At 42.4% G+C, this 26823-nt stretch overlaps 1 protein-coding gene across 1 annotated transcript in view; it reads left to right on the top strand.

The window, feature by feature from the left end:
- syn3 (synapsin III) overlaps nt 1-26236 on the top strand; it is a 74484-nt gene extending 48248 nt beyond the window's left edge. Inside the window, exons 6-13 of the mRNA XM_076076107.1 lie at nt 12706-12768; nt 17913-18055; nt 19525-19599; nt 20103-20205; nt 24815-24946; nt 25690-25708; nt 25831-25987; nt 26113-26236. Coding sequence (XP_075932222.1) covers nt 12706-12768; nt 17913-18055; nt 19525-19599; nt 20103-20205; nt 24815-24946; nt 25690-25708; nt 25831-25987; nt 26113-26236 — 816 coding nt within the window. The remainder of the gene's footprint in view (nt 1-12705; nt 12769-17912; nt 18056-19524; nt 19600-20102; nt 20206-24814; nt 24947-25689; nt 25709-25830; nt 25988-26112) is intronic.
- Nucleotides 26237-26823: the final 587 nt, after the last annotated feature.

A 26823-nucleotide genomic window follows, 5' to 3' on the forward strand; every position in this document is an offset into this window, starting at 1 on the left:
GTAGTTTTGGACAAACCTGTGCACCACTAAACGCGTCAATCATACCTCATTGGCAGTGAGGTTACTATTGGTCACTGTTTGATTGGCAGGTAATCACTGGGAATGCAGTACAAGCAGCGATGGGCTCTTGGAAAGATTGAGACTGAAAGCAAAATGTGTTCCTCAGATAACCACTTCAACTGTTTTGAGAAGGGAGAGCAAACTGAGAAGTGTGTTTACCCTCACTGCTCCTCTATAAACCAGTGTGTTATTCCCTCTTAGCATCCTATTCATTTGACTCGAGTAGAGTTCATTTGTAAGACACGGTAAATCACACCAGTGTTTCTTCTGCTCAGAATACTGTAAAAAGCCGGTGTTTCCCAGAAAGCCGAGCAGCGGAGGGAAGGTGCACGTGTGGGAGGATGACAGAGAAAGTTAATTTAGGGAAGGCTGTCGAGGGAGAACCGGTGAATCACCAGCGGGTCAGAGGTCAAGGGTGTCAACGAGGTCCACGGGGTGCTGACTTCTCACAGCGGGAGGGTGGAGGGATTCGAGCAGATGGTTAAATTTAGAAATGACATCACGCTGTCGGGACATCCCTGTCCGTTGTTTCCTATTGTCTCAGCACATGTAGCAGTTCATTCCGAAACCGTTTGAGGGTTGTGTTATCTGCCGGTGATGTCTGCACAGGAAGGAGGCAATTAATGAGTTACTGTTTTAGGAATGAGTAATGTGGCCTTTGCTGGAAGAAGAGCTATTATTTTAAGAATAGTATCATGTCTTTGCCTCAGTGGGAAGTGGGAAATGCCACAGAAATGACTTAACATGTCACGAAACGCCAAAAGAATCCTGTGAGACCCATGAACGATCACTTCATTCAAGCAACATTCATAAGATATATTCTATTCAAGCGCTTCAAAATACATTCATTCAGCAGTAGGTTATGATTGCAGCTACGCCGCTCTGCTCAATCAGTCTTGTTGCACTGCATTGTGGTCTATTCTTTTCTACTTTGGGTGTAGCATGGACTTCAAAGAGAAATGGGCCTTTGTTCCTCTTCTACAATGGATGTTTGATATTTTAAAGCTGCTCGAATACTTTTTATATCAAGAATGGATCAAATGGTCGTATGTTATGTGAAAAGGTGTCACTCGTAGTAACAAATGCACATGTGTTTATACGCTGATAATATGTCTCGTGTTCACAGCTTGTAACGTTGCGCCCAAAAGGGCGAAGAATGTAATGAATGCAGGTTGAAGGTTTGGCAACGTTTACGACGTGTGACCCCATTAAATGAAGCCGTGTCCACTTGTGATCCATCCTCAAAGGCTATGACCTGAGCGAAGATGTGATTTATTCTGCTCAGATAGATTCACTTGAATGTTTTCATTTCAAAGGTCCTGTGAGGGTTGCAGTTCTTTTTCTTGTGTAAGAGTTTTACAAGGAAAACAAAGAACAACTTGGAGAAACAGGGTATTGTGTAACAAAAACACACTGTGTGTTTTTCTTTCTTATCCTTTTAATTATCTTGTGACCCCCGTCGATTTATCTTACGGCCCTCGGAGGGGTCACCACTCTCAGGTTGGGGACCCCTGTTTTAGATGAGTAAAAAACCCTTTTATTGCTCAATAAATATCTGGACGTTACATCATGTGTCTGCGTTTGCTATGTTGCCCACAAGAGAACACTAAAATACACCGACCTCAATGGGGAGATCCCCCACGCCTCACCAATATTTGTTTTGAGCTGCGATATACTGTTGTTGGGAGTTTTCCCTGTAAAAGCTCTTCTTCTGGATGCCTCAGTGTTTCTGTGGGCACTGATGAACCTTCCCCTGGCCGGGACCAGAGGGCGTGGGCTTAGTCCACCGTGATTCGCCAGGCAAACCGCAGCAGGAGGTCAGTCATCCCACATTCGGTTTCTTTTTACGGCTGGAATCCCCCGTTAACCAGACCGGGGACTCTGCACAAACATTCATGCACAGCACACGGAAACACAGTCGCGTAACGCTATTGTTTTTCTAGCCGTTAAGAAATTCATAATGGTGTTTAGATAGCTTACAAAAACAGCGTGTTGCTTCAACTTGCAGAGGGGATCTCTTCTTTATCTGAGTCATATCACAAACACTCGACCCTCTGTTTCTTTTTGTTCCTCCTGAAGCTCTTCATTTCATTTAGACATAGATACCCTTTGTTGAACTAATGCAAATGCCCTCAAACATCTGTTTGATCTCAAACACAATCCCTTCTCTGTTCATGTTGATGGTGTAATACAGTGGATATATCCTGTCACTAATACAGTGGTTCCCAATGTGAGGGTCCACACTTCCAGAATGGGGGAATCTAAGGGGTCCCGAGATCCGTACTGCTGTAGGAAACAAAAAACGAATTATGCCTCACAATATTACTATAGTTTCTGTTGTGCTTTTTAAATCTTTGCTTTTTCCTCGCTGCAAAATATGTTCAATTGTTCCATAGATGTCGGGTAACGCAGGAACTTACCGTTTAGTGTGAATAGCGCCACCACCTGGCTAATTTACAAAGCTTTGCGTTTACATTACGGCTCATGACTAACTCCTAAATCATGACGGATAGAAGCAGCAATGATCGGTCTGGATTCCTCTGTTCAAGACACTTCTTGCTATACTACTTGTCAAATGTAGGCAATAAATAAATATAAAAAGATGAATAAACAATCATAAATTGCCACGAATTTCAACAAACCTTTTTTCATTTTTTCAAATTCCATAACATTCTCCAGTAATTGCCAAATTCACATGTGTGTGAGGCCTTTTTCAGACCACAATGAGACCACGTGGGCTCATATCTACAAAAGACTTTGATGGCATTTCACCAATTTGATCGCACCGTAGCAACAGGATGCATTTCAATGAACACGACTTAGCCTGTTTCTCTTCTAGATTTGTGTTAGTTCTCCAAAAACTGTTGCAGCCATCAGCCGATCAGCATGATCATCACTATTTGCATTTAGTAGTGAATCCAGATGGAGATAACACATTCCTAAACATTTTCTGTTATTGAAATATGTCTGAAGGGTTCTACAGCCAGCCCTCTGCTTATTTATGATAGCTAAGTGCATCACAGTCGTTGATTTAATATCGGTGTAGCGTATGACAGAGCACCACCCATTCCTGCTGCTTGCACAGCCGGTTTAAAAACGGACTAGGTTTGCCACATCCAGCTGTTCCAAAAACATCTTCCTCCTTGATGTTCCTCCTCTCTCCTCCCTGCGTACTGTGTCTTAATTGAAAACAGTGGCGATGCTGACATTTGGGCTGAGCCCTGGTATGCGCTCTGCAGAAGCCCGCCTTTCCTCCCCCTGCTGTCAAAATACGTTGCAGACTCCTCTCTCCTCCGTGTGCACTGAGCCTCATCAGCAGCAGAGAGCTGGAACCGTTACTTAATATGCCCTAAAGTGTGTCAGTATTATCTGTTTTAATGAAAAGAATGCAGCTGTCGTGTTTGCACCTGTTGCCCTTTTATGGAGCTGGGCTAATAATGATGCTTTATCATGCAAGTTTTCTAACTACGATTCCCATAATGCTTCAGCTACAACATAGACACATGGCACACTTATGGTTTTAGTATTTAAAATGTAAAAAAACTTGAGAGAATATATGATTTTAACCATATAACATAGTCTACAGGTGAAATAAATGGAACAACCCTCAATAAAGCCCAGTTTAACGGTAGCTGAAACAGCACTCGACATCTGCTGAATGCTACAATGAGACTGCAAGTTCAGAGCACCCAGCTTCCTTCTCTTCATGTATTCTCTGAGGAGACGGGATATTGGGGCAGGAAGGAATTACTCGAGGAAAGACTGCATCGCATGTTTTCTTGGAAACCACGTGGTGACAGAACGGCGACCCAATTGTTGCGCGGCCACTTTGATTCGCGGCAAGAAACCGCCGGCGATGTGAGACCCTGACCTCTGACCTCCCTGTGTGTGGATACGTGGTCGCACGTACACATGTACAGAAATGTGTTGGAGGAAAAAGTACCAGGAACGAATACATTTGAACTCCATCTGCCTGTTTAAAGGTACACTTCTATCGGTCACGTTGCTCCCACATGCGGGTTTGGATCCATGATTGTTTTCCCCAGCATCACTAAGCTGAAAGGATTTGAGTGAATGATTCCATTCAGTCCTCGGATCATGGTCACAGGGAATCCAAAAAACGGCACACGGTCACCTCATTTCTGCTCAGCCTTTTCCGAGACCTAATGCTGCAGGAGCCCCTGGAAAATGGGAAAGAAACATCACTTTTCCTGTTAGACTGAGAGGAATGTGGCACAGCGTTGATGGGTTTTGCAGGATTGGCTCGCCAGAGGCCCGTCTGTCCTTTTTCTTCTGAAGCAGGAATGTAGGTTAGTGAATTGATTAGTGCTAATAAGGCCTGTCCAGTTCCCTATTACGGCACCACCACAGAGAAGCCAGACTGAAATAGCTCTGCTTTAGTACAGTCTGGACATGTACTTAACACGGACTTTCAAACAAATCTCTGTTTATTTAAAGGTGAATGGACTGGACTCGAGTAGTGGCTGTGTTCTGTTATTAAATGATATTGGTTAACCATCTGTAATATGAGCCACCTGTGAGGTCACTGAGATTTTACAAGCTACTCTCTTATAAGAGCAATTTTTGTCAGAATTTAACGGTATATTTTAGGAGCTAATCTCTATTAACAGATTCTGCATTCAAATGCAAAATGTAACTAACTGCTTCATAAGAAATCGGAAGGTTCTGGTTCAAGTTTGAGCGGGCTTTGGTTGAATGCAAGTAAACGGTCCGTGTGGAGAAAAGAATGGGGAAACGTTACGGCCGAAACACAATCCTGGAACCCCTTTATGGCCCCTTTGGCCCCCAGAGGCTTATCCTTCCTTCCGAGATTGGAGCCTACGCACGGAGCCTCCATAGCTACGCTACAGGCTACAGTGTAGCTAACATGCGCCTCCTGAAAAATGCAACTACGCGTTAGGACAGAGGCGGATATGGTGGTACCACGTGGAAACCACAAGACCTGTGGTAGGACAGCATGGACTGCTTGTGTTGTGAAGGTCAATGTGAAGGAAGTGGTAGAGAGGTAGTGAGTGAAACAGCAAATAGCTACCTGGATATAACCAGTACTATACTGTATGTACAGTGTGTACAGGCCAACATCATTCTATATCACAAAGTAAGTAAAAGAAAGTAAGTACAGTTACTGTTGACAGGAATACAATGATGGGGGTGGCTGTGGCTCAAGAGTTAGTCCACCACTAAGGTTGGTGCTTCGAACCCCAGCTCCTCCTGTTCATGGGCAGGATGCTGAACCCACATTGCTTGTGATGGTTGAATGATGATCCTGAGGGGACCATGCATGTCGATACCAGCTTCTATGACAGTCCAAGTAGAAGTCGTTGACATATTTGAGTCTGGGCCAAAGTGGTGGACCCACCTGCTGACCGTCATGATACATGCAGTGGGGCATTTCTAAAGTTATATTCTATATATATAGTTATATTTGCACCCCCCTTTTTTTTGTACTGCTGATCCGATCCGTGACTCAAAGCAGTGATTCGACCCAAACTGAGTTTTGTGATGCGTTGCACCGCTATCTGCAGCAGTTGCTCTGGTGATCTGACACTCAGTCAACTTGTAATTGGTAACGTACAGATGGTTGTTTATTTCGTCTTAATCTGAGTTAATGCCAAACAAATTGTTGCCGTTTCATTTTCCCAGAAAGCAGAGACCCTTTCATTCGTGTTAGAAGCATGGAAGTCATGAGGTTTGTGACTCGCTATAGACTGTACAGTAATTTATTTACTGTACAGTAATGACTGGTTTGAGTGGCAGTGTTCTTCTGTGAAGATAAAGCTCGATACTGTACCATACATGTCTTCCTCTCTCAATCGGCATGTTGTGATGACGAAGCAGGTGGCTCGACCGCCAGAAGATGCCACCAACCATCCCCGTCAGGAAGCATCCGCCCTGGAAACTTCCGTTCTCTGGAATAAGTTGTGTCTTCCTCATGGAAATACACTAGAACGGACACTAATGGAAGCCAGATGAGCTTAAATTCCACAACAATAATGACCATGCCTCATTAGAAGGACTTTACTGTATACACTTTTTAACACAACGGGGATCTTTTGTTAGTGGCCGTTTTGGGCGGATGTTAGCCCCGGGAGGTTACCATGACAACTCGTAAAAGAGTCTGTTATGGGGGCGTATCCAGGAACCACTGTACGTGTTGTGCTTATGCCACTCTTAGTTTGGGAACACGTGTAAAGTTAGTTTTGAAGGTTTACAGCCTGAGGAATTCAGCCCGCATGTGTTCTGTTCACTTAAAACTCACTTCAGTTCATCTTAAATACAGATTAGGATCAACACGTCTCCATCTGTCATGTTTTCATATGAAACAACACAAAAGCACCACGGAACAGGACAACCATCAATTGTAATTCGTACCAGATAAGAGTGTCAAGTTGACTTTTTAAATGATTTTAGGAGTGTGGGAGGTTTGTGGAAAGTGATACCTGAAGCTCACAGTAATGGGTCGTTAACTCTCGATTAAAATAGTTTGATATTTTGGGGAATACACTTTATTTCTCAGCGTTAAAGGCAAAGAATTCTGTCTAATGGTAAGAAAACGGCACCTCTTAAAATCCCTAATATCTAGATTGTACAAAAAGTGTGAAAACGCAACCTTCCACCCAAAAATAGTCTAGTGCGTCACTCCCCGTAAAAAACACAACTTGTTACTTTTAGTCTTTGTTTGTTCAGATGAAACAAAAGAGATGCAACATGTTCAGACAAGCTCTGCACGTCATACTTAGCTATTGTGCCAATCCAATCTGTGGAGGTTCAAAGTGAAGGGCCACCATTTAACACGACTCGAACATTGACGTACAACACTTTCAAAGAGAGCTGAATCCATTCCCGTCAGGTGTATGAATCCAGTCAGTAACTTAGCCGGGACTTGCATGATAAACATTATTGGTCTCTTGAGGCTCCCTTAATGCGCAGGCAGAGGTTTGATGTGGGCAGGCTGTCTTTGGTCCCACTGCGGTCGGACTCTTGAAAAGGATTCTGGGTCGGGGTACCCTGCTCCCGTCGTCTGCCCAAACCATTGCGCCTCACGTCTTCTCCTTGATGTGGCAGGTTTGAGTTGCCACAGTAAAAATGAAGAGATCATAAATGCAGGATGGATGCACCATGTGTTGTGTTGGATAATGCATGTGGCCCCAAAGAGCGATCCAACTCCTTCTGCTCTGAAGTGTTGCACTGCTCTCCACACGCTTTTCATTTGAAGGTGTGTGTGTGTGTGTGTGTGTGCATGTGTGTGACCCATTTTTTGCTTGGCTTTGTGTTCAATACATCCCTGTAGTTTTACATTATTTTACTGTACTATATGAATTACATTGGAAATAAACAAAATGTCTATAATCTGAAGGGACTGATAGTGTTGCAGATCAAATATCAGGCCTGTATTCTACTTTAGAAATGCACACAGGCTGTGAAGGTTAAAGGTTGTGTTCATAGGTTGTTCTGCTTTCTCCAAGTAGCCAAAATATCCATTAATTCTGCTTTAAAGCCGTTATGGAAGTACTAGCCCACAAAGCTGATGTGTGGGATGCGGTTGGTATCATTAAGTATCACCAAATATTCTAATAGCACATGTGAATGCCTCAATGCTGTTGGGATTGGAGTCGTTTATAGCATTTAAAGCCTCATGCTGCATGTTCCCACAATGCTTTGTTTTGGCAGTGATACAGCTTTATATACTGTATGTTAGAATTGTAGCTCAATCAATGGCTTCTCTTATCTGCAGAGGAAGATTGAATGATATGACCAAAAGCTCCAAAACAGCTACTAAAAGGAACTTTTGATAATTGTCAGATAGTGTGGATTGTTTTTTGTTTTGAGTTTTGAGTGCTTCTAATATGTGATGCACCTGGTTTGGACCCAAAAACAGACCTGTAGACACTCCTTGGTCCCCTTGGGTTTAAAATGTTCACTGTGGGATCTGCAGACTTCCAGTCTACTATGGGTCAACGTTTTGGGGGATTGGAATGTCCCATGGAGGTGTCTGGCAGTTAGGGAGTTACCTCAGACACCGACCTGAGCGACAGTCCCACACTTAACATACACAGACAGAAGGAGGGGATGCGGATGGGCTTCCCTGAACTATTTCCATCACGTGCCAGGCCTTGTCGTCTGGCGCGTTTACTGTAAATGAAGGGAAGCCTGTGTGTTACGAAACAAAACCTAGACTGGTGAAATCACCCACCATATAATTAGCATGTGACTTCGTCACGTCTTTACCACACTGGATGCCTTTTACAGATTTCTGCTGGCAACAAAAGGCAGAGTGGATGAAAACGGTAAGATGAATTTTTGAAAAACGTCAACATTTTCCACATCTGAGGGCTCACGAGCGCTGATGGCCACCGAGGCCTTTTTAAAGATGGAAACTTGTTTTGTTGAACAATCACTGTAAAATGAAGACTAACCATAAAGTAGCCTGCCTCATGTCTGAAGGAAAGACTCCAGCCACAGTTCACGCCAGTGACACAGGATGTTTTATAACTTTATTTTATAGCTGGAATCTCCAACAGACTAAATGCCCCAATCCCCATCATTTGATGACGAAATAAATCAAGCTGCAAGCTTTCTTAGCTTGTTAGCTTATTGATCTGTGTTTCTGTTGAAGTATAAACTGCACCACAAGTTTATAGAAATGAGTCAATCTTACAACTATGTCTTCTTAAATAAACTGTGTGAACGTACTGTTTAGAGTGCTGCATGAATGAGTTTTAAAATCCGGAAATGAGTTAGCATTTTTGCACTTCCTGTTCCCTCGCCGCAAAGTCAATTGTTTTTTTGGTTAAATGCCTGAATGTAAGGTTGAAGAAACCAGTGCGATGCTAACTTCCGGGGTTGGGCCTACAAAAATACGTCGACCCTGCATCACTCTATTATCCCTAGTGACCAAGCTAACGAGCTTGCTATCTGAGAGCTAGCAAGTTGGCTAGCTCAGAGAGCTTTTATTACCCCTTCAGTGACTACAACACTACTACTACAGTGGGGAACTATTGTGACCAGCATGTTCCTGGCTTGCTAGGTTGTTAGCAGTAAGCTTGCTGGATACAGTAGTTCACCAACTTTCTTTACAAGTAGTTCCAACATCACCAATATACTAGAACCACATGTTTCTGGAGGATGAATTTAGCCACTTTCTTATGTGACCAGGCAATAAAACAGCCAAAATGCAGACTCTGGAACAGCCTGAATGACCTTGCAGACAGTCTGGCTCATATGGTATCAAAATGTCAGGGATTACTTCAAACATTATGGCTTCCATGTGATCTAACTAGATGTTCTTGGACTGAGGCAATCATATGTTTATGTTCCGTCAGAAAACAACAGTGAGCGCATGTCTCCGTCTGACGCTCCGGTTTCATCAGGGGCAGAGGATGTGGTCGTCTCTCCCCAACATGCACAGCGTCTGCCGTCATTGCCATACTGATGGGAATGACTGGGAGGGAAAAAACACTCAAACACTGTGCTGCTGCTGAGCTCTTCTCAGATACTCGCGAAAACCTCAGGCAACTTATCGTTCGTCATGTGACGCACACATGTAACTCTGGTAGTAGTGTGGGAATTCTGACTGGCCTCATACAGCTTACTTTGTAAAACACGTGGATTGCGATCTCATTTTGTTGCAAGCAATTAAACCAACTTAATTATATTATTACTAATTATAACGCTTCAGACAAACTCGTGGAGTTTATTTTGTGTCACATTCACAGTAGTAGCTGTGTTGAGTCTCTTTTTATTCTATTTTATTAATCTGTCTCTTGTGAGTCCACTATCTTTATGGGGGTGGACAACTAAATTCTTACAGTGTTGCTTTAATAGTAAGTTGCAGACCGTTGCTTCTGCCAGGCCAATGCTGTCTTCTTACTTGTGTCAGGGACTTTTTGACTACAATCTGTTCTTAAGCAGTGAAAAAATCATTCACTTTGATTGAAGCCGGATTGTGTTGGTCTATAATATCTCTCTTCTTGTCCTGCCTGTATGTTAATTAAAAGTGCTTCGAGTTCTGCACTGTTGAGCCAAAATAGCTGTAAACCCTCTTAAACACCATGGTGAAAATTAGGCTTGTTGGGCCCTCTTTAGCCCCTGTTACTCACAATGTACAATGTATACAGATTTTCTATTATGTAATTCTACCTGACCCCAGATCTGCTGTGTGGTAATTGAACTAAACACAATTGAGGATATGAAACACAGAAGCATATAACTGAAGTAGTAAAGGTCTTAAAAGTAGATTTTAAACGATGAGGAGAGGAGCCGCGCCGCATGTAGATATAAACTGCTCATTCTAAGGTCATGAAAACAATTCCTATATACAGGTGATTAAACACTAAAGACTACATACTTAATGATATTATATTCCATTTCTCCCAATAGATCCCCTAAAAAAAGAGTTTGCAATTTGAATCATGTGCGATAATGGCGGACTCCGCCACTAACAAAGACAAATATTATATAAAGAGGTAAAAGAATGTGGCTCTTGTGAACAGTATCAACAGTATTGTAACTTTTGAACCTGTTTTTATTGTTTCATTTCAATCGCGTGTGCCAGAGAGCACAGAGCAAAAACACCTGCGACTATGACTACCGATATCGTAGTAATGATTTTGTTGTCAGTTGTAAGATTTGAATTGTAATTAATATGTGCTATATTCTCCCATTTGGCATTTCCAGCCTGTTACTAAATGCTCCTCACTTACACTACAACATTTGAAAGTGGATCACCAAGTGGACGTCTTGAGTCTCGCCTCCCTTCTGCATTCTGACACTTGTGAAGTGATAATGGAGATAATTAGAGCACACTTTATCTTGGCAGCGTGTCGGCCAGGCCTGCGCTGTCGAAACCTGTCAACAGAATCGCCGCTCACGCCCTTGAGCGGCGCGATTCCTCTTCAAGGCTCTGCGCAAAAAAACAAGCTGACAGCAACTTTAGGATGTGCGGCCCTGTCAGCTGTCGGGGAGGGTTTTGGCTGAAGTGGTAGCAGCTGTTTAGGCGTTCCCTTCCTCCTCGCAGGTCGGAGCCTACAGTATATCTCCACGCATGATTTGGCCTCGTGCCTCTGGTCTGAGCCTTATCTCTTGCCGTGTTTATTTTATCGCGGGCTTCACCTTGAGGTGCCTTGCAGAGATTATCGCTCTAGACTTTGTGTAAACTTTGGGATTCTTACATCGACATGCCTTTGTGAAACATGCATGAAAGCATTCTGAATTTTGCTCTTCAGTGGTCAGATCTTTCTAAAAGTATACCTGAAACCCACCCTGAAGGTGCAAAACCTTATGTATAGAAGTGTGTGTGCAGTGTTTCTATTTTAACATCAATGAAGTGCTGTTCATTCTTCATCATAATTGCTACAAACTCGACCGAAGAGCCCCTTAGATAACCTGCCGTTGCTGCCCAAGAGCTATTACATACAAGAGTGGGAGGAGTGCTTTTGAAACTGGAAAAGTCCCTCTTAAATTACATCCCATTTACAATCATATCAGTGGATTTATCAAAGGGGCGTTTAAACCACAGGGAGGTTTGAAGTGATCTGTTGATGTTCCATCCACTTTAATTCTACAAACTATGAGAAATGGCATGTTTGCGGCCTGGCGGGTTCGCCCAAACCCATCCCAATGAGCTGCGGTCTTCCACCCAGCTTCCCAGAACCTCGTTCTTTTGTGTAAGAAACCGACATTCTTCCGACTCCACCTCATGCCTCCTAAACCGAGCAGCTTTAGGTTCAGCGGGATGGCGCGAGAGCCGGTGTTGCTTCTTTACGAGGCCACGGCTCTGGACACTTCAACGTATACATCCGAATATGTCGCAAAGGAAATAGTTTTCCACCTTTGGCTGTCTCTCAAATGTGGTGTTCACCACACGTCTGTCTTACTGTATATTTAGAACACCAAGTACAGTTCTGAATGTTCCTACTTCGTGTGACAGCCTTTCCCAAACAGTTGATACCAGCAATCCCTGAGCTTCCAAGGTTTAATATGCAGGTTCTAATCTTAAAGTCAAAGACAATTTAAAGCATTTTTAATCCATGTTTTTTCATTCTTCTTCTAACACATTTTTATTTTTATTTTTATTTAAAGCTGTGAAATCAATATTTTTGTATTGGAAATTTATAAAAATGACTGAATGTGAATGTTTTTTTGGCCCGCAACTTTGCTGTTTCAGCTCTCATTAGCGTTGCTTTTTTTAAGCCAAAACTCTGATAAACCAACTGTAAGCTAACTGCCCAGCACCAAACGCTTACCAAACTAAAAGTTTTTAGCATTAGCAGATAAAGAGCCAGATTTTTTCTTCATGCAGGAAAAAACTGAGCTGAAAGAAGAGTGAATATTGGACTTATCAGGAGGCACAAGTGAAATTTTGCTCTGTGTTCACAGCTTGCTCTCCACTATTCTTCAAGCAGCTCAAAAAAAAATCAGTTGAAGCATGTTTATTAAGAGGACTTAAATTGAAGAAGTGCATTAAAAAACCTACATATGATTTGTTTGTGGCTCAAGAATTGTGGTCTTTTCTTCTTTGGCACTCACTGTGTAGAGGAGTGCTATTCAGACTCCACCCCAACCCAGCGTTGGAAAGACAAAGGTTATCACACCCAGCTAATAATCTGATGTTCTTGTCCGCAGGTTACAACCCCTTCCTACCCTGTGGTGGTCAAGATGGGGCACGCTCACGCCGGCATGGGAAAGGTGAGTTTCTTTTTCTTGAAATATACAGTCAGAAAAACTCATTTATTTGTTGTCTTATCTCTGTCACAACCCAAAGTTCAAATCCCAGACTTCAGAATTCACCTCAAACCTCGACCTCAGCTGTAATGCCTGATGTCCAAGTAGCTTCATATATAGCAGACAAATATGAGAGTGGTATTAATCTGCTCATCTGTTTTCTTTCCCAAAATGTCAAACTATTCCCTTAAGCCAGGACGACTTTTAAAACCCAAACGCATTGAGATCTCCACCTTTTATCCGCTCAGATTACAGGCTCACACTCAGATATGTCTCGAGTCCAGTCGTGCAAATCAAACATGTGATATTATCTCGACAGCTTTGACTGGTCTGCGGTTCAAAGAGCAGGCGAGAGGTGGGAAACCTAAACCCGTTTGTTCCAGCTCTAACAGACCAGTGCTGATCTTTATAATCAGTCATGGTGGCCCAATCACAGCCATGATCAGGCTGGAGAGCCAGTTCACTCTCACTGACTGGATATCTGATTGTCACAAAGGCAGAGGAGCACACAGACGGACTGATAAGGTCTGAGAACAGGCCGCTGGTGGTTTCACTTTTGATCTCCTCTTACACGACTTTTCTGCCCGACTAATGATTTCAGAAGATCTAACAGGATTGCTGGAAATAACCGCAGAATGACGTCTATCATCTCCGTTGATTACATAGTTAGCAATGAACGCTGAAGGGAGATTGTTTCCAAAATGAGTAGAGCTTTTGATACAGCAATAACAAAGTTCACACGCTTATTCTGCCCAACACAAGTCTCTCTCTGTCTGTCTCTCTTTCTCTCTCCCGCCAGTTATTTGGATTCACAGGGAGAGATACTTCATATATGTCTTTTCCCCTCGTCTGTCTGGTTGGGCTTGGTTTCCTGTTCAGGGGCCAGAGAAGCTATATAGAATTTCCCATAAGGCTCGAGGGGAACTTGGCAGGCCCTTGTTGAGCAGGACCTCGTTTAACCCCTCAGACCTCACAGAGCTCTGAGAACTGTTTTTATGTGTTTGCTTTTGGCAGACACTTGTAATTTTTTTTGTAAGTGGCTAAAATATATATATATTAATTAGCATTTCTAGCTTGCTGATAACACATTTACTTCCCAAAACACCACCTATATAATATTATAATCAACCATAACTTAAAGGTTTAGACTACAGTCTAAATCATTACCACATTAATTTTGCTCAATTTTCATGATTAAAGCAAAAGTATCTAACTTTTGATCAAAAAAACTTTCATATCAATTTCCTCAAAAAATGTTTATAAATAGAAAGTTGAGCTCAGAAGCAATAAAACACACGCTAAGCTCAATTTGATACATCCAAGGCTTTTTTACTGCTACAGCCTCACATGGTCTGGTATTACCAGTAGAGTATGAGTCTAATGTTAGCAAACTTTAAATAGAGATTTCTTTATAGGTGCCACTACTGAGTCAGTTCAATAACTTAATTACTATTCTCACCAGGAGATGACGTGTTTAAGGCAACTCACTCAAGAAACAGTCCGTCTCTGTTGATAGTTAAAGTAGTCTGTTGATTTTCTCCTCCTAAGGCTGCCATCAGCAATGCAGCGTGACCGAATCACAGAGTAAAGTGTGTATATGCACATTTTAATAGGCTATACATATTAAATGTGCCGACTCAATTTGTCGTATGACAAACATATTGACGTACCAGTAGCAGAGTGAAGCTTTATACCCAATTTTCCCATTACGTAGTTTTAAACCAGCTCTGTAATTGAGCTGGTATGTCATTTAGTCTGGACACTGACCAGTATGACATGACTTTTTTCCGAGGAATTGTGTAATTCCTGCGTGCTTACAGCTCAGAGCTGGACGAGCTGTCAGGTTCTACCTCTGGAGCCACGTTGTGAACTGTGAGTCACTTCCCTTAAATCAGTTGACTTTGTTGTTTCAACTTCTGCCAGTTTACTGTAAACAGGCAAGATGCAGTGCTCAGCCTCAATGCTTTAGGCAAGGCAAGGCAAGTTTATTTGTATAGCACATTTCAACAACAAGGTAATTCAAAGTGCTTCACATAAAACCATTAAAAGCATCAAAACATAAGGCAAAAGAAAAGGAGATTTAAAAACAATTAAGAACATTCATTGAAACAATAAAAACAGTCATTAAAACATTAAAAAACAGTGTAAGAAATAAAATACAGTAGTGAAATGCAGAAATGCAGGAAATAGATTAATATATTAATTGAATCTGGTACAATTAAAGGCAGCAGCAAACAGAAAAGTCTTCAATCTTGATTTAAAGGAGCTGATGGTCTCAGCAGACCTGCAGCTTTCTGGGACTTTGTTCCAGATGTGTGGAGCAGAAAAACTGAACGCTGCTTCTCCATGTTTAGTTCTGACTCTGGGAACAGAAAGTAGACCGGTCCCAGACGACCTAAGGGGTCGGGATGGTTCATAAGGTAGCAGCAGATCAGAGATGTATTTTGGCCCTAAACCATTCAGTGCTTTATAAACCAACAGCAGGATTTTAAAGTCAATTCTTTGTTTGACAGGAAGCCAGTGCAAAGACCTCAGAGCTTTAGTATCTCTGTTAGCAACACTCAAGATTTAATTAGTAGTGCATTATGTCATTTATAAGATATATGATTGACAATTAGCAATGATACAGCTAGAATAAAAGAAAAAAACAGAAACAAAAGAAGCCTTCTGGACAATCTGAATGACCTTATCGAAGTATACATCACTGTCCAACGCTAAAGCAACACTATGTTGCTTTTAAAAGAAGAAATAACATTATTTTTCTTACAAATTAAACATTGAATTGAATACACTCAACTCTGCTACTGCCTTGGTCTGGTGTGACCACGAGCTAACGTTGGCTAATGCTAGCTAATCTTAACAAACTTTAGGTAGATGGTTCCGTGTAACCTATACTACGAAATTACCTTCGTAATTGTATTGCCCATCTTTTGCTTTTGGGCAACTTTTGTGATCAAATATACCGTGGCAGTCGCACAAGTGTAGAAAGGTTATAACATCAGCAAACTAACTCGGTTTCACAGCAGTACCTAAAGTATGCTAACATTAGCTAACATTAGCCAAAATAAGATACTAGCTATACCAGACCTAGAAACACTGTAGCAGAAAAACACCTGAGTGTACTGGAAGAACACAGGTGGCTATTATTTTCTACAAATTCAACTTTGCTCTTTTGCCCTCTCTAAACAGTTACACGTCTACCTTTAAGCTCAGTTCATAATGACTTTGATGTATTTACATTCGAGCTAGGCTTACATGAAAACTCCAGCCAATAAAACCACTTTACAAGTGATGTCACATTGGTTTAACACGTTGAAATGCTAGCTAACTTCATTACGTCTGTCCAGAAACATTTCAACAAGTGACAAGCTGATAATGCCATTTCACAGTGACATCTTCTTGCAGCTGTCAGCCAGTGGTACCCTCTGCTCGTATGCTAGCGAGGGCTCTTCCACAAGTTATATTTAGGACTTACTACTAAGCTGACATGATCCAAAACTCAAAATGAATCAGACGGTGAATAATGTGGGTGTACTATGTCACCGCTGTACTCTTGGCTTCATCTCTAAGAAAGTAAGTTAAATAGTTCTTACTGTAGATTTAAAGTATGTAGGCCTACATATGACAAGTCCTTTATCAGCTTTAGAAATTAAACATTTCTGCTAGTCTACCCTCTGAGCTCATTTGAGAGACTAATGGATTTAGTTGTGGTAGAACAGCTTTTTATGTGGCTTCCAACCGTTTTTCTTTTTATCACCATCAAAGTGACACATTTATTGGACCACATTAACCATCAAAGTTGCCCCGCTCTTCTTTTTAACATTTATACCTACTTTTATTGTCTTGGTACCAATTGCAGCTCTTGCTCAGTTCTGCTTTATTTGTTTTCCCACCGTCTGTTCTCTTGTTCAGTATTTGGTGAGGGTAGCACCACTTTTAAAGGCTCTTTGGGATTTCTTTGTTCCACCCGGACAATTTGTATTTCTTGTTTGTGTGTGAAAGTTCATAAAGTTTAAACACTTATAAACGCACCATTATGATGTTTCATGGGACCTCACAAATCGTCACAAGTGTCTAATTTTCCTTCGCGCTTTCCATTCGATACTGAACGGTTTTGCATCATCTATGTCACAACTTTCTTTTATGTCGATCTAACAGTGAAATGGTACTCTGAACCGTTGACTGTGCAAACCTTTATTCCCGTGTTCTACAAAATCAGAGAGTTATGCAACTTACATGGAGCTATGACATTGACCTAACTTACTGTATGTTATCATATAAAGCTATTGTACCATGTACCCTAGAAAGGACTTGAAGCCTAGTTTAGATCAACAGTCAACTAACAATCACATTTCCATACCATTTCAGAGTGAGTTGATGAACTTTACACCAACTAAGTTCACTTAAACTCACCTTCAGATAAGCAAAACACCGTGACAAGTTGAAACCCCAGGGGGACAAAAACCAGGGCTTCCTGGTTTCTCTATCTGGTTTGACTTTCCTTTTCATGAACTGGGATGCTACCAGTGAGAGGGATGGTGACGAGTGATTGGAAGCTCCGGGTTGTGACAGTTTGCCATATGTTGAAGGTGATTCATGAGTTTGTCAATATGGCCCATTTCCCATGACCTGATGGAATGCACCTCATAAATCCGTGTATCAACGTAGTTGAATAAGACAAAGAAAAGAACACCACCTACGGCCACATCATCCACAGATAATCCAAAGAAGAAGACTGCAGATTAAGGCCAATGAGAGCTTCTGTGTCCAAGATCCTCGTGTATTTTTTATCTTTACTCTATCTTGGAGACAACCACTGAGAGGCAACTAGTTTATCTCCTATGTTTCAATGTCACACCTCATCTTTACCCAATTATACAAGAGTTACATGTTTTGTGTTGCTGGGTTCCCATCACGTCACTCCCCCTCAGTCTAATCACTTGATGGGAGTGAGGTGACGTAGCTCAAAACCGCCCCTGGCAATGTTTCCATCCAGGGACCCTTCATTATCCCGCCAGTGTACAAGTGTGACATTCCTGTGGGATTCCAAGCGGCCACCGCCAGCTTTTTAATTAGCCGCTCACTAACGAGTGGTGTCTCTCCCACAGATCAAAGTGGAAAACCAACAGGACTTCCAGGACATCACCAGCGTGGTGGCTCTGGCCGGAACCTACGCCACCACCGAGCCCTACGTCCTGTCCAAGTACGATATCCGCATCCAGAAGATCGGCAACAACTACAAGGCGTACATGTAAGAAGTTTCACACCACCAGCACCGCACGTGTGACAGTAGGGGCTGACGAAGTCAAAGAGCGTTTTTCTTTATTTTCTCCATCAACACTGAAGACAGTGAAGCTGCTTATAAAGCTAATATCTCTAGTTTTGGCCACTGTCACATCACAAATTCCATCTTCTTCTTGTCAAAGTGGAAAATCCTCTGAAACGTCAGTAGACAGTACATAATAAATAGATAACAGGAAGTGACACAGGAAGGAAACAAAAACTCTTACGCTTGTTTGTGTCTAATAACAAATCCCTTCCAGACTTTTGAAGACAATAGACCTTATGCAAGAACGTACAAGTGTGCCACGTCGAATTCAGCAATGTGAATGACCTACGTTAACATGATGAAAATGAGCGTGTGTTCGTTAGAATTGTAAATTAGCATAGCTAACACCCCAATAATACCATATAAGGCTTACGTGTCTTGCTTCTTGAGTCCCGCTTTTGGAGATCCGTAAAGAAAAGTCTGTCATTTTTATCTGCATCAGCGGCAGAATTAAGAGACCTTCTAAAGCCAAGGAGTGGGGACAAATAACGAGTGCTGTTAATGTCGTGTCTACTGACATAAAAAATAAATGGTTCCAGTTGAAAAACATCTTGCCACTGACTGCAGTGGGAGAGGGTTAAAAAAAATATGAAATGTAGTGTCATACAATAGCATCAACATGCAATTTGAATTGATGGTGATATCATTTGGCGATATGAATACATTTATAATTACATCAGCCTATAGTTCAACTAGCCGAGTCGAACAGGATAATGTCAACATAATTAATTTCAAACAAATTCAAAATAACTTCAAAGTAATGAAATTTACAATCCATAAGTGAAAAACGTAGGTTTGGAGAACAGCAGAATAATTGCACATGACTCCTACAACAGGTCCGGACCCCCAAATACAGAAAATGGAGAAAGTCTTTGCTCCTAAATCACTCGTACAAGCAGCTTCAACAAATTTGTTCGTATGAACTTTGTGCCCTTTAGCCAGAATCACACTGAAATGTTAAAGACATTATCTGTAATGTGTGTTCCTATTAAAGTACATAATGTGTTGCATTAATTGAATGCATTTTTTTGATTTATTTACAATTATTTAAATCTTGTTTTTGTTCTTGAAAACATTCTGTAGCTGAATCCAATTTCCTTTCAAATTTAAAATCATTGTAGCAGTAACATGATCTTGACATTAGATCACTTACCGGTACTTTGCATTTAATTGAGAGACAGCAACATGGTGTAGGATCTTGATGCTTGTCTATTCTTGGTGTTACGGTACGGGTGCTTTGAAGTAGGTTAGTCTGGTTCAGGATGACCCTGACTATGTCTACGTCAACTTTCATCTGGTCGTACGGTAGACTTTTGAAAGATTTCGGGTCTTCGGTCGTCATGGCACGAGGAAGGCTGATTCGTTTATCTGTGTTTTTCTTTGATTTGCAGGAGAACGTCCATCTCTGGGAACTGGAAGGCAAACACAGGCTCTGCCATGTTGGAACAGATCGCAATGACTGACAGGTGAGCTGACTCAGAGACACTAAATTACTTCCTGTTGTGTCTTTTATACCCTCAAAGACGTCTCTGTTTATGCAAAATCTCACATCTATCACTTCCACATACCTACGCAGCTTTTCTGTACAGATACTTTTTATTGTTATGTCATCATTGTCATATTATTATTATCATTATGTTTTGGGGTTCTTCATCCGTCCATCTATCTGTGCTTACATCCTGAACGTAAATCTGGGGCATTCAAATGGGGCACCTGAACTCAAGGATGAACTGAACAGATTTTGGTGGTCAAAGGTCAAAGGTCAAGGTCCCTGTGACTGTAACTGTAACTTGATTCCTTGCCAGAGGCATACAACCGCGTGGCCATAATTCTAGTTTTAGAGAATTCTAGTTGAAGGTTATTTGTAACTATGAGCCCTGTGAAGTCCAACCCGCCCTCCATGACATCTCCAGACATTATTGGGTCTTCAATTATAGGTTTATCAGTTACTGGTGTCACTGTGTTCCAGATATCGGCTGTGGGTGGACTCCTGCGCGGAGATGTTTGGCGGCCTCGACATCTGTGCGGTGAAGGCCGTCCACGGAAAAGACGGCAATGACTATATCATCGAGGTCAGTTTGTTTTCACAATAATCCCCAAAACAAAAAAATATAGACAGAGTTCTAAGAAAAAGAGACTCGCTATCAGAAAGACCTAATATTTACGGAACACTAAAGTCTATCTTGCTGTGTGTGATTAGAATTTATTTGCACCGTTTCATGTGTGGACCGGTTCTTAGTAGCATTGCCTGGTAAAATGCCACTTCACTGTGAACGTTACCCCGGATTCAGTCTCCTTCCCTGCTGATATATTTCTATGGTGAAGTCAACAGGGATAGGGTGTAGCCAGACTTGATGGCACATGATCATCAGAGCCTTGAAAGAATGATTAGTCTGTAGACCAAACACAGGCAGGAGAACGAAAACATCGGGAGTCGGCGGTTGACTCACCGCGTCTACTAACGCAGCCTGTTTATTTTGGGTCTGCTGGCAAAGTTTGGCGTCTCCTCGTGCAGTTTCCGGTTTGTACACAAACAAAGTGGCTGCTGCTTGACCTGACGCAGCCAATTTGATGGAGGTTTTCCTTCATTCAAAATAGTTGTGTCATTCCCCGATGGGACGAGCGTGGCAGGAACGCTGCCTGGGACAGAGATCACACTGGGGCCTCCTATGCTGTGAGTTAAAACAACTGCTAATGAATCGTAGCATTGCCTTCAAAAGTCCTCGCACGGGAACGACTGAATAGGATGATACATTGGGGGGGGGTCCTTTTAGGATTATACCCAGTAGAGAATAGTTCTGTAGTCAGTTCTGTTTTTCCATCGTGGCCTCCTATGTCTTCAAATCTGAGGAAACAGGCCGATTGGGGACATCTGATGTGCCCGCATTTAGCTCGCGATCACGACATCACACTTCTCTCTATCTACACGCTGGGTGAGGTCAGCAGTTAGAAAATAAGCCTCTTTTTTTAGACTCAATCTCCCAGCTCCCCAGAGATGCGTACTCTTATAGCCGGACTGGTGACACAGTCGAGTAACAATGTTCTCTCCGACGAGCATCACTTCCTCCTCCTCCTCCTCCTCCTCGTCCGCTCTATCGCGCTGTCTCCCTCTAACCCTTCAGCGCGATGGAATTTAATTAACCGCGACAGGGAAGAGCTGCCGGTCCATCACAGTGGGAATCTGTTTTTTGTCCCAGACAAAGACATCAGCCATGACACCTCTCCCTAATGAAAAGTAATGAGCTGCTCAGGGGCACTTCATTAACAGTTTACCGCAGCCGGTATTAACTTGGAGCAAACTCCGACTTTGTGTCCGTTCACTGAAAACGTGCAGAGACAATGGAGGAGGCTGTGTGACAAGACACGGTGTCCCCACAACAAGGTGACACAGCAGCTTCATGTCAACACGACATGACGGTAATATACAACACGACAATATGACAGTAGAGAACGGACATGACGTGATGCAACAACAACTCGGTGATGTGATTTCACACACCACAAGAGTGACGTGACATTGGGGATCTCATCACTTTCCATTTAATGCTTTCATCATGTTTCAATCAACATTTTCATTTGTCCAAAACTTCCAACACTTGTCAGCCTACCTGCAAAACTTCCCATCAGCCTCAGCTGTATTTTGTGTTCAGTGCGGATTAGCAAAAGTTAGCATGCTAACAGACTAAACTGACCATTGGAAACATTACATGTGCTAAACATGTAGTGTGAGCATGTTAGCATGCTAACTTCAGACAATGCTAGCTTTCCAGAGCTTCTAGTGTGTGTGTGTGTGGCTGCTAGTGTTGCCACACAAAGTCTTTATGTTATGCGTTTTTTTAATCCGTCATTCAACAAAAATCATTGCACACCACAGAGTCCAAGGTGTTTTATTATCATATTCGCTGTGAAAATTGGCAATACAATGGATAGCGCTAGTCTCAAACGGGGCTAATGAATAAAGGACATTAACAAGGAGCTGTCGTTTAGCTAACTACAGCACAATCACTACGGGCTTATCTGTCGTACATCCTATCAGTACCTACCATCCCTGATTCTTATCTGTTTTTGCTATCTAATCTAATTTCGTTGTTTAAGCTCCGTATCTCTGTATTTCTTAGTTTATTTGTCGTACAGAGCTTTGTCCTGGGAGACAAAGTGAATGTTTATCAGATGCCATTTTGGAGGGAAAAAAATGTAACTTGTTCCAAAAACTTGATGGATGCGGATGAAGTTCTCAGAGTGGGTGTGTAAACATGATTGACACAATGAGTGGTCGTATTGAATTTTAAACGTGCGACAATTTTGTATGAAAAACTCTGACTTAGTGTGCAAAGGCCTGTAGCGTTATGAAAAGGTTTACATGTTGTTGTGACATTATTCTGCTTTTTACTACAGTTACTTGACGGATACAGTTGCGAGTTACTTTAAAGAAGATTCTGGATTTTACATACAAAACACAAGATAAACCTCTAAAATATGATGCTTTATTATCATTTAAATAGTCTTTATTTCATTACTAATAATAATCCAGTAATACATGATGATACAACACTTTGCTAGGGGCCATTTCTTAACCTTATTTTTACTTAAGGACATTTTGCTGCTCATGATTCCTTCCAAAATCATGAATACAGGACTTTAACTTGTAACAGGGTAGTTGTACTTTTACCACTGGTATAATATATCATCATAAGATCTGCCATATGACACAGATGGAGAGGAGAGACCACAAATAGAGTTTAGAATACACAGCATACTCAGGTCAACTATCCATGAGCTTTTTATTTTATTATCTTTACCTCTTTTTCAACTTTGAGTGAATCATAAAAATACAAACGTTGCTATCTGAAAGCTGGAATTGTTTTTCCCAGGGAAACACCACCCTGTGCCCATCCCTGTACCCGCGACTGCACCATCATATTCACATTTCACATGTTGTGCTCTGTGAACCCTCCCATGCAGCCGGGTACATTGTCCAGACAGCATTCTGCAGCTCAATAAAAAAAAAAGGAAAAAAAGCGCAGAACAACACCTCTGTGTTCCAGCGCTGAAAAGGCCAGCGGCAGCCCCCGTCTTCTGCTCGATGACTCCGTATCATCGTAAATCAACAGGGTGGATCCCGGCTCTGCTCGCCACCACACGCCATTTGAAGTGGGGCCTGCCGGTCGCTTGCCAGGCCTCGGCTCGGTCCCCTGTGGTAATGACTCAGCTGGCCAAAACGCCGAGCCACGCCCCACCGAAGTCCTCGCCGAGAGGCTGGGTACACACAGAAAAGGAAGGGTTCTCTGGTATCGGTAGTGGTTTTGTGTGGAACAGTATTAACCCACATGGTGAGATCCCGAGCTACTCTGAAAAACAAAGGAAAAAACACAGTTTGGATTTAATCAGGATTCATTAAAGTCAAGCATGCGTGAGAAAATCCGGTCTCAGCAAAGATTTTAATTACATTTCGTGGTTTGTCGTCTTTCCACATGAAACAGGAAGGGCTTAACCAAAGGGACCTGAATGAGACTTGGTCAGGGACGGTGTGGCCGGGTCTCACCAAAATCTGTGTCGTGCTTTATTGGATGGAACTTTTATATACTCTGCAGAGTATATAAAAGACTTGCACTTCCACATACTGTAGCAAAGAGAGTGGGGGTTTTCAAACAGATGGTTGAACAATACACTGTAGAATTTCATCATTTGTGTGATTGACCCTTCGCTTAGCCACGCCCCCTTAGTTACTGTACACCGGGCGTCCGCATCCAGGCCGGCAGTGCCAGCAGCCCACACTACTCTACTCCCGTTTGTTTTGGTCTCCCATGTGCTCTGTGGCTCTGCAGCGCACGTGTTTGTGCATGTGAGCTCAACTGGTGGGACTTTTTTTTCTCTTTGAGGTTAACTATTTGTGTACGGCAATGGATGTGGTCTGTGCCCGTCCAAGTCATACCCCGGGCAACATAATATTTACGAATGGAGTCACTTTTTGTATCTGCTGCTCACTGTGAACCGTCGGCCTCCCTTTAGGCCAATCAGAGGGCGGCACAGAGAAATAGCTGACGGTTTGAAAGGTGACATTTGTGTGTTCAAATACACCTGTTCAGTTTGTCTCCTGCTTAAATGGAGAATGGGTCAGTCGCTCTCGACATTTTTGCCCTCAAAATGACGCGATACACCATCTATGCACTTACACACTAAGCTTCAGACAGAAACTCTATTCTATTTTGTCAATTCTGTGTCCATCTGCCGGGTCTCAGACTCTTAATTTAAAAAAGAAACTGCTGAACTGGTTGCTGCTTTTCTATTGAAAGGATTAAGCAGGACCGATCCAGAACAAGGGGCTTTCTGAGGAGTGGGATGGAGCATGGGAACAAACAGAAAAGTCAGTGTCAGGCTCAGTGCATCCGGCAGTAAATTAAATTAAAGGCCAGCAGAGTGTTGCATAGCTTATATTGTCTGAGCTCAATAATGGCGAACCACTGCGGGGAACACTGCTGTGTATGTGATCTCTGTGAAATGACTCATCATTGCTGGCAAAGCACCACAGAGTCCATTATCGCTGACATCATTTGGGGTCCGAAGGCATGGAATCGTCACGATAAGAAGTCTAATACTGCCATCTAGTGGAGTAATTACAACACTCCAGTTCTTTGGTGAAGACATCCAGGACCCTGATTGGCTGTTTTTCTGTCCCTGCAGGTGATGGACAGCTCCATGCCTCTGATCGGTGAGCACATCGAGGAGGATAAGCAGCTGATCACAGAGCTGGTCATCAGTAAGATGGCCCAGGTGCTGCTGGGAGTGTCCACACCTCAGCCTTCCTCTGTCAAGGTACATCAGACACATGACCTTTTACGTACATAGGTTAGTCAGACTAACCAACCTTCAGCTAAAAGAAAAAGTAGAATCCTCCTTTTTAACATGAATAATACTACTACTGCTGCTGTTGACTGCTACTACGGTCTGTTACTGCTGGTATTACCACTGCATGCTTTATGTATATATATATATATATATATATATATATATATATATATATATATATGTATATTCTGGGTCAGCTACCACTGAGGTCACTATTTTTTTTCAGTATTGTTTTAGCAACCTGGGGATAGTTTACACTCTAAAATAAAAAGAAACAAAGCTAATTCTAGTCCAGTACAGTAGTGGAGTGTATTTAAATGTGGCTACTTTTAGGCCAAATTGATGATATTTTTGGCTTTGAAGTAACTTGTGTTGCGAAACAAAACAGAAATGATAATTAAAAATATACAATTGAACAGCTAATCTAATTAAATCTAATACAAAAAAGCCTCTATACAGTAATTACTATTATAACTACTTCTGCTGATGTTCCTGCTGCTTTGTACATTACTTCTAATGCTCCCCTCGAATCTCACAGATTTCATCCAAGAAATAGAACTTGTTTTGAAGGTATTGTATTACGTCTGAAGGACAAGCACAGTGTAGAGCCTTATGTCGTGTTCAGGTGGTGTACCATTAGCTAGTACATGCATAAACATTTTAAATGTTATTCACTGCACTGATATCGCTGTATCATTCTCCATCCACAGACCACACAGCCCCGGCGAGGTAGGAGACCCTTTTTTGTCGTTGTTGGTGTTGTTTGTGTGTTACTGCAACAGAGTGCTCGCGGCAGCGGAGGCATGCCGAAGTAAAAATACCCACGTGTAATTTGTGTGTACCGACTGCAGGGGGACACCGCTCTGCTTCCGCCTCTCCATCTCAGTCGGCCCAGGGTTCCCCTCAGCGAGCCCGATCAGCCACCACCTCACCCAGCCAGGCCTTCCAGCCCGGCCCCATCCCCGCCACCTCCGGGCCTGGAGCTCAGAAACAGTCGCCACAGCTGAAGTGCGTCCACACTGTGGTCCCACCAATATGAAAAACCAACGTTAATGAGCCAAATAGCTTTTTGATTTTGATTTTCAAGTATTAAGCGTTGATTCCCGCTAACTCTTGCTCTCTTTACCGTGCAGTAAATCCCAGTCGCTGACCAACACCTTCACAGAGACGTTACGAGGAAGCCTGACCGACGACGAGGCCAAAGCTGAGACCATCCGCAGCCTCCGACAGTCCTTCGCCAGCCTCTTCTCCGACTAAAAGCCTCCCCAGAAGCTTCCTCTTTCTGTCAGTTGTCAGGTTTGAAAGAAGAAAAAAACCAAACCCTGACTGGTTAATCTGTTATGGAGTCTCCCTCCTCCTCGGAGCCTCAGCTTCCTGTTCCTTCTCCTTCCTTTCTCACTGTTTGTGAAGTTTAACACCTGGTGCAACCCTCTCTCCTCAGATCAATGTTTCATCTATCACTAGAAAGGCCAATAGACACCGGGGCTCCAAGATGAGGGCCACGGTGTGGACTAAAGATGTCTAACTTTAGCGTTTGTCTTCCTCCCGGGAGATTTTAAAGAGTTGTAGGATGTCCGTGCGGGCGCAGAATCTAACCAGATCCCATTCAAATTTCTACAACTTTTACTCAGATTGATGATTATGTCTGTTCTATCTTTGCCGTTCATGCCAGTTAAGAACAGATGCAGAAATAGGCCCACATGAGCATCAATCCAGCTGTTATTTTGTCAATCTTAACTCTGTTTATACCCATACTCATTTGTGTTTTTATGGAACAGCACAGTGATCATGTTAGTGGACAGAGTCGTTTTCAGGCATCTTGATGCTTTAATTTGAAAGTGGAA

The sequence above is a fragment of the Anarhichas minor genome, unplaced genomic scaffold, assembly GCF_050575085.1.
Source record: "Anarhichas minor isolate MPS153535 unplaced genomic scaffold, ASM5057508v1 ptg000055l, whole genome shotgun sequence".
In the NCBI taxonomy this organism is placed as follows: Eukaryota; Metazoa; Chordata; class Actinopteri; order Perciformes; family Anarhichadidae; genus Anarhichas; species Anarhichas minor.